Source organism: Schistocerca gregaria, chromosome 6, assembly GCF_023897955.1.
Source record: "Schistocerca gregaria isolate iqSchGreg1 chromosome 6, iqSchGreg1.2, whole genome shotgun sequence".
Classification (NCBI taxonomy): domain Eukaryota; kingdom Metazoa; phylum Arthropoda; class Insecta; order Orthoptera; family Acrididae; genus Schistocerca; species Schistocerca gregaria.
In genome coordinates, this window is record NC_064925.1 from 185,245,046 (window position 1) to 185,263,760 (window position 18,715).

At 39.9% G+C, this 18,715-nt stretch overlaps 1 protein-coding gene across 1 annotated transcript in view; it reads left to right on the top strand.

Moving 5' to 3' along the window:
* LOC126278621 (cohesin subunit SA-2-like) overlaps window positions 1-18,715 on the top strand; it is a 379,668-nt gene that overhangs the window by 243,925 nt on the left and 117,028 nt on the right. Inside the window, exon 14 of the mRNA XM_049978860.1 lies at window positions 3,803-3,948. Coding sequence (XP_049834817.1) covers window positions 3,803-3,948 — 146 coding nt within the window. The remainder of the gene's footprint in view (window positions 1-3,802; window positions 3,949-18,715) is intronic.

The following is an 18,715-nucleotide window of genomic DNA, read 5'->3' on the forward strand; positions in this document are numbered from 1 at the left end:
CCAGGTGGCATTACCACCAGGCTTGATCATGTGCGCCTTAAGTGATTTTTTTATTAAGAGATTTGTAGAATTTATGGTACATGTATTTTTTGCAGGTGATTTTGCGGATTGATGAGAATCAATGTCAGCAACTAGATTTTGTCATTGTATTTTTGTGGAGAATATTGCTAATGCTACTTTGTCAGTATATGTGAAATGAATGTTGTTTTATTGTAATTAATTTTGAAGTTGGGCCTATCGTAACATAGGAGTAACAGAAAGAGCTGGTCAGCAGTCTGCCTGTCTTAGATAGTCCACACCGACACAAAGACTTGCAAGGCACAGTTGATTTTGGGGAAAGCAGATGCAGAGGATGCCAAAGAGATATCCTAGTGCTCTTACTTTGAAAGGATTGGATCTATTTCATATTCAAACCCAAGTTAGTTATCATAAACTAGAATGAAAAGAATCAATTAAAGGGATGATGAGGCTTTAACTATGAGGTAGTGGGGTAGTTATTAATAGTACAACCTGTGACATAGCAGGAACAGCATTTTGTCTTAGCTTACCTAAAATACACATTGAAACCTGATTCTGTTCACGGGATGAACTTAAGACAGTTATGCAGAATGTACAAGGTACTGTGGAACACATGCTCCAGCATGTATAGCAGCACCATTTTGGTTTTGATTCTACATTGGATAACCTGTATCTACTGTAGGTGTGGAAGACCACTGGACCACTCGAGTTTCAAGTGCATCAGTTGCCAGCACAGTGGGTCAACATTAGAAACGAGTACTCAACTTACTAAGCAGCCAATGAACAATGTGGTTCATGCTGAATAAGAGTAGAAAGAGAATTGGAGAATATTGTACATATTTGTTAAACTATGGAACATGCTGTTAAGATTTGTTGAGAAATCTAAACAAGTCGCAATCCAGTTGACCAGATTTGCCGATGGGGAGAAGAGTGCTGTATAATGTTTTGCGTGGCAAAGACCATGGTTCATGTGTGTATTCAGTAGAATGATGTCATAAGGAGTATATCACAATTCAGCTCAATAACCAGGTGCCATGCCAAATGAACAAATATCCAGTACATAAAAAGACAGAAAATGCAGGGAAAATGATGTCATGATTTCCCAATGATTATGCCCAGCATCCCCAGCCTGTTATGACTGAGAGGCCAGGGGTGCTGCCTAATTTAGATGCTCAATTATACAGTCAACATCAGCCACTAGTTGCAAGAATAGGTGCACATTCACTCTCAGTCCTAAACGAACAGCAAGCTGCCTCTGTCAGACTTTGTCGCCATTAACTGCAGGCCACTTCCTGAGCTGAGTCTGAGTGCTGTGGACTCGGCACCTTTGCACTGTTGTGGGTCATCTAGCTGTCCAGCCATAATTGCCTTGTGTAGGAGCACTTACTTTTCATCACCCTGAACTGGTGTATACTGTTGCTGTCCACCTCCCAGTGTAGGAACACACCTCTGTCATAAGCCATGCCGGAGGCCATGGTTTGACCCTGCCTCTTCCTGTACACACTGCATGGAGCAAAGGGACCAGATCAGACCATTTGCTGTCTGTCTACTGTGAGTGACATGGCGCCATCACTGAGTCAACTTCTGCCACTGCCGTGCTGAGAGCAGCACCTTGCTCTAAGCGGCCAGTGCCCAAGAAAAAACACCATATGCTGTGCTTCTGATGGCCTTTTGCTGACGCCCGCATGATTCTCCAACCATGGTTGCCTATCATGGAGGCTGTTTACTACCTCCCCAATGCTGAAGACACTACCATAAACGCTAAGGAATAAAAGACTTATTCAATGTTTTCATGATGGGCCACTGTCTTAACACCTGCTACCACACCACTGCAGCTTCACCCAGGGAAGTGAACTTCCCTGAGTCCTAGCATATCACAGCGAGCTTCACCTGCCACCATAGGGGCCATACAACCAAGCCTCTACATTACAGAAGTGCACAACAACCTTTGTTATCCAGACTAGGTAGAACTGGATGTAACCCATATTACTGAAAGTCCAGAAAATCTGGAAATATTTGAATTAATGCAAAAACTCTAATATACTCTACAGCATTACAAACCTTTCATTTTGGTACTAATGAGAAACACTCTTTTGGCACTTACACTATGTAGTTGCTGTATCTAGCTTGTGTTTATTTACTGAAATTGTGTCTAAGTTTCTTTTGTTTCAAAGTTATGTGGCATTTGAGAGCACCACAGTTGCGTAGGCGTTCACTAACATCAGTTCAGCTTGAGTTGTTTGCAGCTAACACTCTAGGTAAACCTTTAGTTTTTTTCAGCTGCATTGTTCCCTCCACTCGAGGCATTATTTCTTACCTTGAAAAGCTGCTTTTGTTGTCCACTTCACCATCACAGCCATTCTCTATAGAACAACAGGTGGCAATACAAATTTCATCACTGATCATCGTGCCACAAACAGCATCGCTGTTATTTGGTAACCATGCATCTACATCAATATCATCTTCCAGTGTGACATAGTTTATATTTCTATACCATGTTCAGGAGCTATGTTCTTCAGCAATTCTGCTTCGTCTATTCTGTTTTCTGCTTCCTATTGTCTCTCCATTGTAACAGCCTCTTCCGTTCACTTTGAAGCCATTTCATTCCCGCATTCACAACACTGGAACAAAAGGGCAATATCAGTGCAGCTTCTTAACTCTGTAAGGAACAGGTCCACACTGACCATAGTAATGATAGCTGGAAGCATGGGCCAGCAATTTCAGTACCACCTGCAGTGCCAAGATAACATCTGTACTTGTGCCATACCGTATCAACTGTATACTGCACATTTTCACATTAACAATATACCACACTTTGTCCCTGATAATTCTACTTAAAGAATTCATAAGTTGGAAAGAACTGCTCCTTAGAGGCAGCAATTTTTGCTGTTTGCGCAGAAGAAACATTGCTCAAGTGTCAGCCAATAGACTAACTTTATTGAAGTACGTTACATCTGTACTCCACAAGCCACCATACAGTGTGTATGGCTACTTTTGTGTGTTGACAACACAGAACACCTTACACAAACAGCTTCATACATCTACCAACATTATTCTGCGATTTTTTTTATGTTTCTTGTTAATAGTAACTGTGATATAACAACCCCTTGAGGCAAGACAGAAGTTGCATATACGCCTGACAGTTTAACTGCATGTTGAGTTCCATCTGCTTTGAAATTCTAAATCCAATCAGAATAGAGATCTGTTATTCTGTAATCCCTTATGTTATTGCAAATGCCAATGTAATTTATTTGAGGTTTGACTCAAAATGTACAGTGTAGAAATCTCTGATTTGTTATACAGAATACACGTATACTCGAGAAAGAATGATAAGTGCCTATTTATACAAAAAGTTAAATAGATGAAAATAAAATTTGAAATTAGTTTATATGCAGTACTGAAACACCACTTATAGTTATACCTTGTTATACAAGAACAAGTTAAAAGTGCAGTAAACATAATTACTAAAATTAAAATAACCATAATTACTTTATAAGCACACTGAGAAGTTCTGAAAAATTTTACAGTCATCATTGCGGAACAACTACAACATAATTTTTTAAAAATCATTTGGCATAATGAATATGGATGACTTATTTCTTTAAATGACTGTCATAATATTTCACAAGTCACTTTGCTGTGGCATTTAAAAGCTGTTGATTGTACATTATGTAGTGTTTGTAACAGTTTTATTATCAATTGTCAGTGACTGTATCTCTGAACAGCTCAGCAATTTCTGTTGTTATGTTCCATGTATGATGTGTTTTTATTGTCTGTGTTTCAGATTCGTTTAATGAAACGTCTGGTGATGGCCTACTAAAAACGAGATCAAATATGTGTAAAATGATTTTAGCTGGATATTGCAAATTAATAATTTATGATGTTTTACCTTTGACACCAGTTCCATATCTACTTTTGTACTACTGTAAAGTAAGTATTAATTTTTGTAATTGTTATGTCACACTAATAGAATTCACAGGATGTTTTCAGCTAATGAACGTGTCACGTCACAATAAGGAATTTAATGACAACCATTGCAATTTTATATATACCCAAATACTGTAAGCAATAACAATACACTATTTGCCCCCTTACCACACAGAAATCATCAAGAAATATTTGTTATTAGAGCTCCTTTGCAGCAAACGTGTTAAGACATAATGCTTCACATATTGAGGAAGTACTTATAGAGATCTCTGGAATCTCCGTAAAGGTGATACATTTTTCATTTGTTTTTTACAGTTACAGACTCTTGCATTCGTCTAAAAATAACAAATTTAAGTGTTCAGCATGTGATTTTAAGTGTTCTGTGAAAAGCTAGTCAGGGGGTGATTGTCATTATTTTATCATTTGTCCTTCCTTAACGTAAATGCTAGCTGATCGCACAGTAATGGAGAACTGGGAAACATAATGCAGTTTACACAGAAAAACAAAGAAACACATCTCATTAAAACAAATTATAAATGATATTACATTAGTCTGCGTAGCGAAGTTCACTAAATTACTATGAACAGCATAGCAAATGCACTATCATAGCCAAGATCCAGCACAGTAGTACTGTATGCAGAGGGTAGTCAACCTTCATTACCTACCACCTGCTTCTGTATCTCTGTTGTTGTTGTTGTTGTTGTGGTCTTCAGACCTGAGACTGGTTTGATGCAGCTCTCCACATTACTCTATCCTGTGCAAGCTTCTTCATCTTCCAGTACCTACTGCAACCTACATCCTTCTGAATCTCTATTAGTAATAAAATTTTGTAACTCCTCACCTGTACCTCAGATATGGAAGTAACTCCATTTTACAAAATTTACAGAGGAGAGTTACAGTGAGTTACAGCATATAATAATAGTTATCTGCCAAATACTTCAGGTCAGATTTTTTGTTTGTTTTTGAAATGATCTTAACCCTGCAGTAATAGGAATTCCCTTGAGAGTGAACTATAATAAGGCTTCCCTTTTACTGTGTCTCCTAAAGGCAACAATGCAATTTCTATTGAACGCTGCTGCTCATTTTGAACTGGCAGTCCTCAATTCAGGACCATCCCACCACTGCTGCTCTAGTCCAAGCGAAACAAAGTAGTAATGTAGTATTGCTAATAGCAGGAAGGTACTTGGGTCATGTGACTCCTGGGTCAGAAGAGATTGAAAGGAAAGGAAAAAATACATGCCTGTCAACTGTCAACCACGTGCAGGGTTAAACCCACCTACTGCCCACCACAAAGTCTGGAACACCCACTAGTGCGTGGTAGGGTCTAGATTGACTACCGATGGTATATAAGGTGTAAAAAAAGCAATTCCATATTTTGAGAGATGGTAAAAGGGCCCGAAAGAAGAAAAAAGTGTCAGCAAAGATATGCTCTAAAATTCCTACCATAAGAGATATGAACACTTGTTCATGTTCATTACTGTGAAATACATCTCTTCTACTGGAAGCTCCTTGCTATTATGAACAACATACAGAATGCAGTAAACAAGTGAGAACATATTATTCTTTTATTGTGATAGCAGAGCTTTTAATTTAATTTGCTTGGTATGGCATACAAATTGCTCTTGTAAGCCATCACTAAAGGAGGTGCTCAATATGATGTCCATCCATAGTAACGCATGTGGCTGTCCCAACATCTTAGGGAGTTAAACACTCTATAAAAAACTGCAGGTTGGTCACAGATGGGCTGGCAGGCATTGGTGACATGCTCTTCTAGTGTTTTTACATTTTGCATACACCAAAGATTTCACGTGTTCCCACAACTACAAATCAGTTCGATTAAGGTCAAGGGAATGATCTGGGCAACATACGGGACCTCCATGGCCAATCCAGTGTCCTTTAAATGTCTCTGTGAGGTGTTCTCAGACGTTTAGGAAAAAAAAGGCTGATAAATCAGCTGCTGTTCTCATTTGTTACTAACTGACAATACCTGCATCTGTCAACCTGTTTGGGAGTTTGTAAGGTCCTGTTAGTACATCACCAATAATTTCTGTCCATACATTTGTAGGTTTTTCATACACCTGAAATGAGAAATATGCGTTAGCACAGACAATCCCAAACAAACTAGACAAGAGACCAAGAATAAAAGGAAAAAACAAGTTACACACATCCCGCGTCCGGCCATTCTGATTTAGGTTTTTCGTGATTTCCCTAAATCACTCCAGGCAAACGCTGGGATTGTTCCTTTGAAAGGGCATGGCTGACTTCCTTCCCCTTCCTTTCCTAATCCGGTGAGACCAATGACCTCACTGTTTGGTCTCTTCCCCCAAACAACCAACCAACCAACCAAGTTACACACATGTTGTTCTTGGGCCTAAATTTTGCGTGCTTCACCTTTCCTGCAGGTCTATGTCATCACAGAGTGTGCCTCCTCCTCCTCCTCCTTCACACTGCAGATTTTACTTCTTTGAATAGATGCAACTCAAACTGATGCCCTTGGCTGGTAGTAATTTATGACAGGCAACCAAAACGAGCAATCCACATGTGCACGGAGGCCAAAGCAGTAGATTGGGCTGTCATGTCGTATAAAGGTACAGCTTCCAACCATTGTATCATCCAGCAATAGCGGTTAAAATATATTAGAATCCACTCAACTCAGGTAGTGGACCAACCAAGTACAAATGGACACTTTGTAGTCCATTTTTAGTCACATCAAATTTTACCAGTTGTAGAAAAGTGTGGCACATTATCTTGCTGCATTGGCAAGTGGGACAGGTTTGTGTCCATTGCCTGCAATCAGCTTTAACACCTAGTCACACCAAGTGCTCAGCCACTAATTTTGTGCTGGGATGAAAGCTTAATTTTACCGGGACCAGAAGATGTAACTTGTCTCACTAGGTATTGCACCGCAGAAGTAAGTTATTTTATGGGACCTGGATATATTTAAAATTCAGTGTCATGTAAGTGTTATCTTCAATGCTGCCAACTGTTGGTCTTGTTCCTACTCGTGAACCAATTCCATGAAAGCAGTCAATGAACTCTAACTCTGAAGGTGCATGACAGGTAATCTAAAACAACATTTTCCACCTCATTCGGGTGACAAAGACTGATAGTACACTGTCTAGTGTAGTCAAAGTGACCGAAATGATGGGACTCAAAGTTACTACACAGATTACAACTCGTGTGAATTAAAGCGTGATGGTCAGTCAAAATTGCAAAGGGATATCCCTTGACATCCTCTTTAAAGCACTTCACTGCTTTATATAGCACCAAAAGTTCACTGTCACAACCTGGCCATAATTTCTGCACCTTAATCAGTGTACATAAAAGAATCACAGGGAATGTTGTCCGTTAACAGTGTGTTGCAAAACTGCATCAACAGCTCTCTCTCTCTCTCTCTCTCTCTCTCTCTCTCTCTCTCTCTCTCTCTCTAGTCTGACGTAGTGGTTAAAGGAGCTGACAGGGAAGGAGGGAAGGGATGAGTCAGGGTGATGACATTTTATAAGAATTCTTTGATAGGCTTGAATGCATGTAGCATTTCTGTTGCCCATTGTGAAGACTGTTTTTCCTTAGTATTTTTACTTTTCAGAGCATTGGTTAAAGGTACCTGGAGTCTGCGCAGCTTGCAGGATATGCAGACTGTAAAAATTAATCATCTCCAGAAACCTTTGTGTTCTTGGAATGTGGTAGGTCATGGTGTCTGTTTAATAAGTCCAGCTCTCTGTGTGCTGTAGGTCTGATTCAGTGTGTGTCACTGAATGTCCCAAGAATGTTACTGAACTGTGGCTTGTGTCCTTGTTCACAGCAACATCTGACTAGTCCAGTGTGCTAAAGACCTGATGAAGATGTGCCTCATGGTGTTGAATAACCTGCGATAGATGAAGCAAGGAGAATAGCACTGGCAAAAAGAGCATTCCTAGCCAAGAAGTGTGCTGAAATCAAACGTTTTCCTTCATTTGAGGAAGGAATTTCTAAGAATGCACATTTGAGCAAAAAATGGTAGTGAAACATGGTTAGTGGGAAAACTGGAACAGAAGAGAATCAAAGCATTTGATATGTGGTGCTATAGAACAATGTTGAAAATTAGGTGGACTGATAAGATTCACGGTCCCTATGTGAATGATAAGTGACGGATTGTAGTATATTCCTAGAGTCCTCATTTAAAGCCAGTTCTTGAAACTTTATTAATAAACTTTCTCGGTGTAGTTTACGTCTGTCTTCAAGAGCCTGCCAGTTCAGTTTCTTCAGTATCTCTGTGACACTCTCCCATGGATTAAACAAATTTGTGTCCATTCGTGCTGCCCTTCTCTGTATACGTTCAATATCCCCTGTTAGTCATATTTGGTATGCGTCTCACACACTTGAGCAGTATTCTAGGATGGGTCACACAAATGATTTCTAAGCAGTCTCCTTTGTAGTCTGATTGCACTTCCCCAGTATTCTATCAATAAACCAAAGTCATCCATGTGCTTTACCCATGACTGAACCATGACATATCAGAGAATAACTTCCATGGTAGTTTGGGGAGCTGTAAGAGGGTAAAAACTGTCGAGGAAGAAAGGGACTGGAATACATGCAGCAAATAAATGGGGACGTAGGTTGCAAAAGTGCTACTCCGAGGTGAAAAGGTTGGCCCTACATTACCAATATGTCATGCATGGGCTAATTGATGTAGCACTGAGTATCTGCATAGTCAGTGCAGAGCCAGCTGACTGGCCACTGCACTGTGCTGTTGTAATGCTGATTGGCTGTCACAAGGATGCTGTTGGATTTTGCTGCAACAATTGTAGTCTCAAAATTATGACATAGACTTCTTCCTTTTGGTATTTTTGCACTCTTTGAGGACACAAACTGGGGTTTGGTTGAGAGCTGTGTATTTTTTTATGTTTTAATGTGGGTACTACTTGTCTCATCTCTCTCGTACTACTTGTGTCACCTCTTTCTCAATTGTTGGCATGAACATCATTGAGTTTGTTTGCTGTGGCTTGTCCTTGGTGGGTAAAAATTATGTCTGGAAATGTCTATTGTAATTTTTTAGCAATACTGCTGAAGAATATCTTCACACATTTTGTTACTTCTGCGACAAGCAAATAACAAATTTGTCCATGGATCAGGCAGAAACTGTGGTGGAAGAAAAGTTGATCAGTGAAAATATAAATTATACAGTGTCTGCTCCGAATAGTATAAATAGCTGGTTGTCAGGTATTTCATATGTAAAGTTCCATCTACGCACAAGGTGGTGAAAACTTGCACCAAACAGATGATAAATACAGGGGTTTTGGGGTCCACTTGTAGTCGTAGTTGAACAAGACTATAATGAGACAGAGGCATCCATCTGGTGGCCTTTCATTTGGCTCTCTGTGGACACCCATTCAATCAGTCTGTGAAAGTGGTCATGTTCCAGCTGTAGGTACCCTCACCAGATGTGTGTGATTTTATACATATTAGTGTGTTTGTATCATTTTTTGATCATGTAGTGGAGTTACTAAATTTCTTTCCCTCTCAAACCAGTGGGTAGAGCTGGAATGTGCATGTCCAGTGCAGAGGACAACACAGCAGAAGGTTAAAACTTCCTGGCAGATTAAAACTGTGTGCCCGACCGAGACTCGAACTCGGGATCTTTGCCTTTCGCGGGCAAGTGCTCTACCATCTGAGCTACCGAAGCACGACTCACGTCCGGTACTCACAGCTTTACTTCTGCCAGTATCTGTCTCCTTTCAGGAGTGCTAGTTCTGCAAGGTTCGCAGGAGAGCTTCTGTAAAGTTTGGAAGGTAGGAGATGGGTACTGGCAGAAGTAAAGCTGTGAGTACCGGGCATGAGTCGTGCTTCGGTAGCTCAGATGGTAGAGCACTTGCCCACAAAAGGCAAAGGCCCCGAGTTTGAGTCTCGGTTGGGCACACAGTTTTAATCTGCCAGGAAGTTTCATATCAGCGCACACTCCACTGCAGAGTGAAAATCTCATTGTGAAAACATCCCCCAGGCTGTGGCTAAGCCATGTCTCCACAATATCCTTTCTTTCAGGTGTGCTAGTTCTGCAAGGTTCACAGGAGAGCTTCTGTAAAGTTTGGAAGGTAGGAGATGGATACTGGCAGAAGTAAAGCTGTGAATACCAGGCGTGAGTTGTGCTTCGGTAGCTCAGTTGGTAGAGCACTTGCCCGAGAAAGGCAAAGGTCCCGAGTTCGAGTCTCAGTAGGGCACACAGTTTTAATCTGCCAGGAAGTTTCATATCAGCGCACACTTCGCTGCAGAGTGAAATCTCATTCTAGAAACAGCAGAAGGTTGCTGATACTGGATCTGTAGCATCTTGCATAGACCTGGAGATATCTGGGAATGAGTCACCCCTACTGCAGGATGCAACTTGGTCAGTGATTCAGCCAACAGTGAAGCCAAATTGACATATGTGAGTTGTCCACAACTTGTGGAAGGAAGTGGCAGGCAGCCCTCCCCCAAGATGCAGGAGTGAAGGAAATCTTGCTATAGCTGCAAAGGTGGACACCTGAAAGATGGAGACCACTGCCAAGGATGCCAAAACTGGAGTTGATTGTGGTGTCGGTGCAGCATCCCACTTGGCGTAGCTCACAACACCACCTGTCACTCACTTCTGTTGGTCTGCTACAGATTGTTGTATTCATCCCAGAGGTTGCCAAAACATGTGTACCCACACAGAATAGCATGGTTGTTTGTGCTTTGAGTTTGATTGTCACAAGAGATTGAGAAGGATCCTGTGAGGTCATGCATGAAAGATCTGCCTCAGGCTTCAATGAATGACAGATGTGCACCTGTAAGAATGGAGGAGGTGTCTAGACCAGAAGTCGATTTAGGAGATGCTAAAACTTTCTGCATTTACATCTTAAAGGTGCAAAAAAGACCATTGTGCCCGCCAGTTTGAGGCAGGATAGAATGAAGATGTTGAATACCATTGTGGGTGCAAAAACTTTGTAAAATGGCCTCTGTGAATTGGAAACTATTTATCAGTCACCAGCATGCAGGGTGCACACTCTATTGTGATGATCTGCACCAAAACTCTTACGATGGCTGCTGCTGTTGCCTTATTACATACGGGAAGTGAGAGAAGGAGGTCATAGTGATTAACTACATGAACCCCAAGAAAAGGCCCACAATTTTGGCACAGACACTGTCTCACAGCTGCGTTGGCACTGGCCATGGCAAGGACAGGGATCGTATGAGTTGGTATGTCTGACAGTTAGCACACTGTCACACCACCTGTGCAAAATCATCGTCCTTAGAAGGCCAATGGACATAGTGCTGTACCAGTTGCTTCATCCTAGAACCTGGACCCTGGACCTGAAGTTGTTGCAGGACCCATTGAAGAAGCGGGTTGTGCTGAGATGCTGTAGCAACTCCCCAGGACCTTATCTGTTGAGTGAGTGTTCAAATTCAGGCTCGAGGCTTGTGAGAAGGGGACATAGTGCATCTGCCCTAGAATTCTGTGTGGAAGTGGGATAATAAATGGAAATTTGTTAATTTACCAAATACAGATCCCAGTGATGAAGGCAATGGTCCATATGTTTGATGAGAAGAGAAAATTTGCAACCACAAAAAAAGCAGCACTATTTAAGGACGGCAGGAATGGTGAGCAACACTTCCTTTTTGAGGGGAAAGCTGACTGCTGTGGTCGAGCGGTTCTAGGCACTTCAGTCCAGAACAGCGCTGCTGCTACGGTCGCAGGTTCGAATCCTGCTTTGGACATGGATGTGTGTGATGTCCTTAGGTTAGTTAGGTTTAAGTAGTTCTAAGTCTAGGGGACTGATGACCTCAGATGTTAAGTCCCATAGTGCTTAGAGCCATTTGAACCATTTTTGAGGTGAGAGTAATGCTATGAATCAGAGTAAACATCTTTGACATAAATTACATTGGCCTCTCCATTGTATCCTCTCACTTATGAGACAGAACCATCCGAGAACTTTGTGAGGATGCATCCATGGTCAACATCAGCTAAAAGTGAGGCTGGTATGACACAAGGCAAGCACCTAATTGGCTGTAAGTTTCAACACATTTTGTGAGATATAATACAAATGGTACACTCTTTGTGTCAGTGGTAGTATTTGCTGTTTACTAATGTAAATACAAAATACACAGCAAAATGATTTTATTCTTATTATCTCCTTAAGATGGTTTGTGCAGCACCTTGGTTCCATACCTCAAATTGTTCAGTTACATTCACTTGTCCTATTACATTTTTGCATGCTCTTAAGGAAACACCCTGTAGATAAATTGAAACTTACCATGTTTTGCTGACAGAATAACAAATTTAACTAATGTAGAAGTAAATGTTGACACATCTAATCTGTTACATAAACGGTGAAAATCTAATTTTCTGCCTAAAATTAATAGTATACTAATTAAAAATACTATTGCCAAATTAAAATTATCTGTGATATTGCTAAACTTGATAGAGGTCAGCGAGCCAGTATAGTGATAAATATAAGGAGGGCAATAGGAAAAGCCAAAAATGATTCATAGAGCACTAGTTACAGAGAGAATTCAGCCGTGGTTGCAACCATGTCTGAATTCTCTCTATAGCATTACCATGCTTACTCTGCCCGTGTCACAGAGTTTGAGAATGGAGTTGAAGGACTTCTGTTAGAGCTCTAGTTTTATTATAAACAGTAAGGCAAATCAATGAGAAACTGTATCAGAGTAATAATTCTTATGGAAAACTTGGGATTCTCAGGGAATCACATTTTACATGGAATAATCAGGGAAGTCTCAGAGAATTTCAAGAATAGCATAAAATTTCAGAAGATTTTGTGTTCTTCACAGTGAAATTTAATTTTATTGAGTTTTATAAATCATAAATTTTAAAATCTTTAATATTTAAAAGTGTGTTAATTATATCACTCTTATTCCATATAAATTACCAATTTTTTAAAAGTAGCAGTTAAACTACTGCCTATGGGCAGTAACCTCAGCTGAGAGAAAAGGAAAATTTATTGCAGTATGCCACCTCCCACCCCTTTCTCTCTCTGCCACTATCGAGTTTATCAGGAGCTTCTTGATACCACATTTCTCCTCATGCCTGGAATTCTCGGGGAATTATTATTATTATTTCAAGTTTGAATAGCCACCTTGTATATGACAACAAGATTATCGTGACTAAATCAGATAAGAGAAACTCAGTGGTGGCTTCTTTTCATGTAAATCTTTACACACGCATATCTGTTCATGAAACCCAAGACATCACCAAGCACAGTTTATTAAAATACAACAAGCTGAGCCAAGGCAAAATAATCGAATTGGTGGAAATGTTAGAATTCTCCTCTTCTTTTAACTACTTTAAATAGTGGAAAATATTATCAAGATGTTTCTCAATGGACAGTAGCTTATCCAGCACAATAGTTGAAATTTTCATGAATAACTTTGAGAATTGTTTCATTAAAGAATATCCTGAAATCTGAAAGAAAATAATTATTTGTATCATATGTTGATGACACTGCTTTGTGGTATTGGTGATCCTAATCTAATTAATGGTGCAGTGCAAAACTTAACACTATACACCCGAGCATTCAATTCACTGTGTAACATGAAATTAAACAGTCGTTAAATTTCCTCGATACTGTACGCACAGCTACTGACAGTCTGTCATTTGGCATTTTCAGAAAAAACAACGTATTCTGATGTGATCATAACAGCAGGTTAGTATCATTCAAGAAAAAAATAAATGGACCTACTTTCATTCTGTGTTAAATAGATTAATAAAGTTCCCCTTAAAGTTATAAGATATTGAGGACAAATGGAACATACTGGAGCCAATTGCAAAATATAATTGTTACAATAGCAAAGAAATTAGAGTTTTGTGTGACAAATTGGAAAATGAAGTAGCCCAGAAGCTTAAAGTAAAAGAGTGAGTGTACATATGGCATATAATGGTGATTATGTTGAGGATCTATGAACCGTTTTAAAAAAACTGAACATAATGATACGGCTACAGACCAGTGAAAAGGTTGAGAATAATTTAGGTCAGTCAGTAGAAGCCAAAAATGATAAATATGAAAGTTTGTGCATGTACATAATCAACTATAGTGATTGTGAAAGCTATTATGTGGGGCAGATGGGTAGGTCTTTCAGGAAGAGATTTAGGCAACATACACACTACAATAATGAAGGTAGCATTAAAAAGCATTTATACAGAATAACCATACTATTGATGATGTTCACAAAAATTTAAGAACTGTACACAATGACCCTAAAGGACAATTTCTTGATATGTTAGAAGAGTTAGGAATTTATGTTAATAAGAAATAAGTTCCTTCCGAAATATTAAATGAACTAACAGAGTTCCCTAAAAACTGGTTGTTTTCTAGAAACGTCTATAGCCATTGCCACAGAAACTGTCTGATGTTTGATAGATGGTGACTCAAAACAATATTTTCTTGCACGACTTTCATTTACAGTAAATTTGTGTTCTTTTCATTAATTAACATCAGAAATGTGTTCCTTGTGTAACTTTTTGTCTTCTTTATTTATTGTATGTGCTCACTATAATTATTACACTTTTTTTTTTAAGTAATGCCACTGTGCACCCAATAGATTTGCTTTTGTGAAAATATACTTAAGGTCCTTTACTGTACCTGTGTACTTGATAGGAAGTTGTTTATACTGGTATATTAATTATTTATTGTAGCTCTGCAATATTTTCGGAAAGTATCTGTGGGTCATTGTGGTGTTTTAAGTGTGGAATTTTGCATGGTTTGCTTGTTATTAGAAAGCGAGCATGTTTCTGTATATTACCTGTTAGATAATATGAAGTGCAACCACCATATTCTTCATGGTTAGCTGGCCTTAAGATAATTACATGACAACAGTTAACATTTTTGAAATATTCATACTTTGTGCTACCTCTGAAGGCGTATACACTATGTGATCAAAAGTATCTGGGCACTCCCAAAACATGTGTTTGTCATATTAGGTGCAGTGTGCTGCGACCTGCTGCCAGGTACTCCATACCAGCGACCTCAGTAGCCATTAGACATTGTGAGAGAGCAGGATGGGCACTCTGCAGAACTCGCAGACTTTGAATGTGGTCAGGTGATAGGATGTCACTTGTGTCATATGTCTCTAAGTGAGATTTCCACACTCCTGAATATTCCTAGGTCCACTGTTTCTAATGTGATAGTGAAGTGGAAACATGAAGGGACACATACAGCACAAAAGCGTACATGCCGACCTCGTCTATTGACTGACAGAGACCATCGACAGTTGAAGGAGACCGTAATGTGTAACAGGACGACATCTTTTCAGACCATCACACAGAAGTTCCAAACTGCATCAGGATCCACTGCAAGTACTATGGCAGTTAATGGGAGGTGAGAAAATTTGGATTTTATGGTCGAGCGGCTGCCCATAAGCTACACATCATGCCAATAAATGCCAAATGACGCCTCCCTTTGTGTAAGGAGCGTAAACATTGGACAATTGAACAGTGTAAAAATGTTCCATGGAGTGACGAATAACAGTACACAACTTGGAAATCCGATGGCAGGGTGTGGGTGCGGCGAATGCCCGGTGAGTGTTATCTGCCAGCGTGTGTAGTGCCAACAGAAAAGTTCGGAGGCGGTAGTGTTATGGTGTGGTCGTGTTTTTCATTGGCACTATCACATCACAGGCCTAAATTGATGTTTGAAGCACCTTCTTGCTTCCCTTTGTTGAGCAATTCAGGGATGGCGATTACATCTTCAATGCAATCTAGCACCTGTTCATAAAATCACAGCCAGTGGCGGAGTGGTTACTTGACAATAACGCCCCTGTAATGGACTGGCCAGCTCAGAGTATTGTCTTGAATCCTATGGAATACCTTTGGTATGTTTTGGAATGCCAACTTCGTGCCAGGTCTCACCGACCGACGTTGATACCTCTCCTCAGTGCAGCACTCCAAAGAATGGGCTGTCATTCCCCAACAAACCTTCCAGCACCTGACTGAACATATGCCTGCAAGAGTGGAAGCTGTCATCAAGGCTAAAGGTAGGCCAACACCATATTGAATTCTAGCATTAAGGATGGAGGTGCCACGAACTTGTGGTTAGTTTAAGCCATGTGTCCAGATACTTTTGATCACATAGTGTGTTTCACAACATATTGTCACTACACTTTACCTTTTGTGTGTGCTCTCAAGATTTGATGCAGAGGCTAATGTTTCATATTTATCAAGAGCTGTATATTAAGTACACATTCATCTGTTGTATTCATGTACTTGTGTTTTTTTATTTTATTTTGTGTTTTATAGTACACTAATGATTATCTCTACAAGACTTATGTAAATAAATACTCTTCCTGGAATTTTGCATGTAACTTTATAATTTTGTCTTAGCTCATGCTCTAAATTTGCCATACAATGATCATAACTTTTTGTATATGCATTTCTGGATACTGAATTATGCATCTTTTGTAAATCATTCTACTGAACAGCTGTATGTCCACATATTTTATTTGTTGCCATCTAGCAGTGTTTTTTACTTAATACTTTCATGGGTACATTTAGTCAGTTTGCATTCAAATCCCATCAAGTAATGTAGATCACATACTTTGTATCTGTGTTTGACAGATCCAGATTAGGTTTTACCTGTGAATGTATTACAAGTTTGTTGTGAGTTCTAGTCTTTCTTTGTTTTTTACAACATGCATTTTATGTAATTTTATCAGTATTTTTCACTGAGTGTTTTCTTGGTGCACTTTTACCCTGTACATTTTATGTAACTGTTGCAATTCTTTTTTCGTTGATGTTTTATTATGTATGAGGTCTGCTCAGAAAATTCCAGAACATTGTCCACAAAAATTTTCTACACGTACTTTGTACTCATTGTGCATGGTCTCCTTCGAAATACTCTCCTCCACAATTGATATACCACTCCCAATACCATTTCTCCTTCTAGAAGCAGTCTTGGTACACCTCCTGCTAGATCACGCATCTGTGAATTTGTTAAAATTTCGTTTTCCATTGCAAATCTTCATCCTTTCGATGGTGTTTCCAAATTAGGAAATGGGAAAAGTCCGCAGGGGCCAAGTTTGGAGAGTACAGAGGTTGAGCCAACACAGTTGCTTTGTTTTTTGGGCAATAGTCAGGTACCTGTCAGAGACAGCAAAGGACTTGGAAGAGCAGTTGAACGGAATGGATAGTGTCTTGAAAGGAGGATATAAGATTAACATCAACAAAAGCAAAACGAGGATAATGGAATGTAGTCGAATTAAGTCGGGTGATGCTGAGGGAAATAGATTAGGAAATAAGACACTTAAAGTAGTAAAGCAGTTTTTGCTATTTGGGGAGCAAAATAACTGATGATGGACGAAGTAGAGAGGATATAAATTGTAGACTGGCAATGGCAAGGAAAGCGTTGCTGGAGAAGAGAAATTTGTTAATATCGAGTATAGGTTTAAGTGTCTGGAAGTTGTTTCTGAAAGTATTTGTGTGGAGTGTAGCCATGTATGAAAGTGAAACATGGATGATAAATAGTGTGTACAAGAAGAGAATAGAAGCTTTCGAAATGTGATGCTACTGAAGAATGCTGAAGATTAGATGGGTAGATCACATAACTAATGAGGAGGTTGATCATTGGTAAAGCAGATGCCACACTGAGATTCATTGGAAGAATCCTAAGGAAATGCAATCCGAAAACAAAGGAAGTAGGTTACAGTACACTTGTTCGCCCACTGCTTGAATACTGCTCAGCACTATGGCATCTGTACCAGATAGGTTTGAGAAGAGATAGAGAAGATCCAACGGAGAGCAGTGCACTTTGTTACAGGATCATTTAGTAATCACGAAAGCATTGCGGAGATGATAGATAAACTCCAGTGGAAGACTCTGCGGGAGATACGCTCAGTAGCTCGGTACGGGTTTTTGTTGAAGCTTCGAGAACATACCTTCACCGAGGAGTCAAGCAGTATATTGCTCCCTCCTACGTATAAATCGCGAAGAGACCATGAGTATAAAATCAGAGAGATTAGAGCCCACACAGAGGCATACTGACAATCCTTCTTTCCACAAACAATATGAGACTGGAATGGAAAGGAGAACCGATAGAGGTAATCAAGGTACCCTCCGCCACACACTGTCAGGTGGCTTGCGTAGTATGGATGTAGATGTAGATATTGAATAGGATTGGGGAGAAGAGAAATTTGCGGCATAACTTGGCTAGAAGAAGGGATCGGTTGGTAGGACATGTTCTGAGGCATCAAGGGAGCACTAGTTTAGTATTGGAGGGCAGCGTGGAGGGTAAAAATCGTAGAGGGAGACCAAGAGAGGAATACACGAAGCAGATTCAGAAGGATGTAGGTTGCAGTAGGTACTGGGAGGTGAAGAAGCTTGCACAGGATAGAGTAGCATGGAGAGCTGCATCAAACCAGTCTCAGGAGTGAAGACCACAACAACAACAACAACAGTCAGGTACCTACAGGGATGAAAGGGCAGGTACATTATAGTGATGCAAGAGACATGAATTCTCTCTCCACATTTCAGGCTGTTTCCTTCTCACATTTTCTCACAGGCGTTGCAACACTTCCCTGTGGCACAAATTCATGATGAACTAATCCTTCAAATTAAAAGAAACCTATCTGCATGGCTTTGACATTTGACCTGACCTGATGAGCTTTTTTTGGTTTTGGAGTACCTTTCCCAACTCATTGTGAAGATTGAACCTTGATCTCAATATCATAACTGTAGGCTCATGTCTCATCACCAGCTATGATTCTCTTAAGGAACATCTCGTTCTCATTTGTGCGAGCCAAGAGCTCTTCACAGATTGTGAGGCAAAGGACC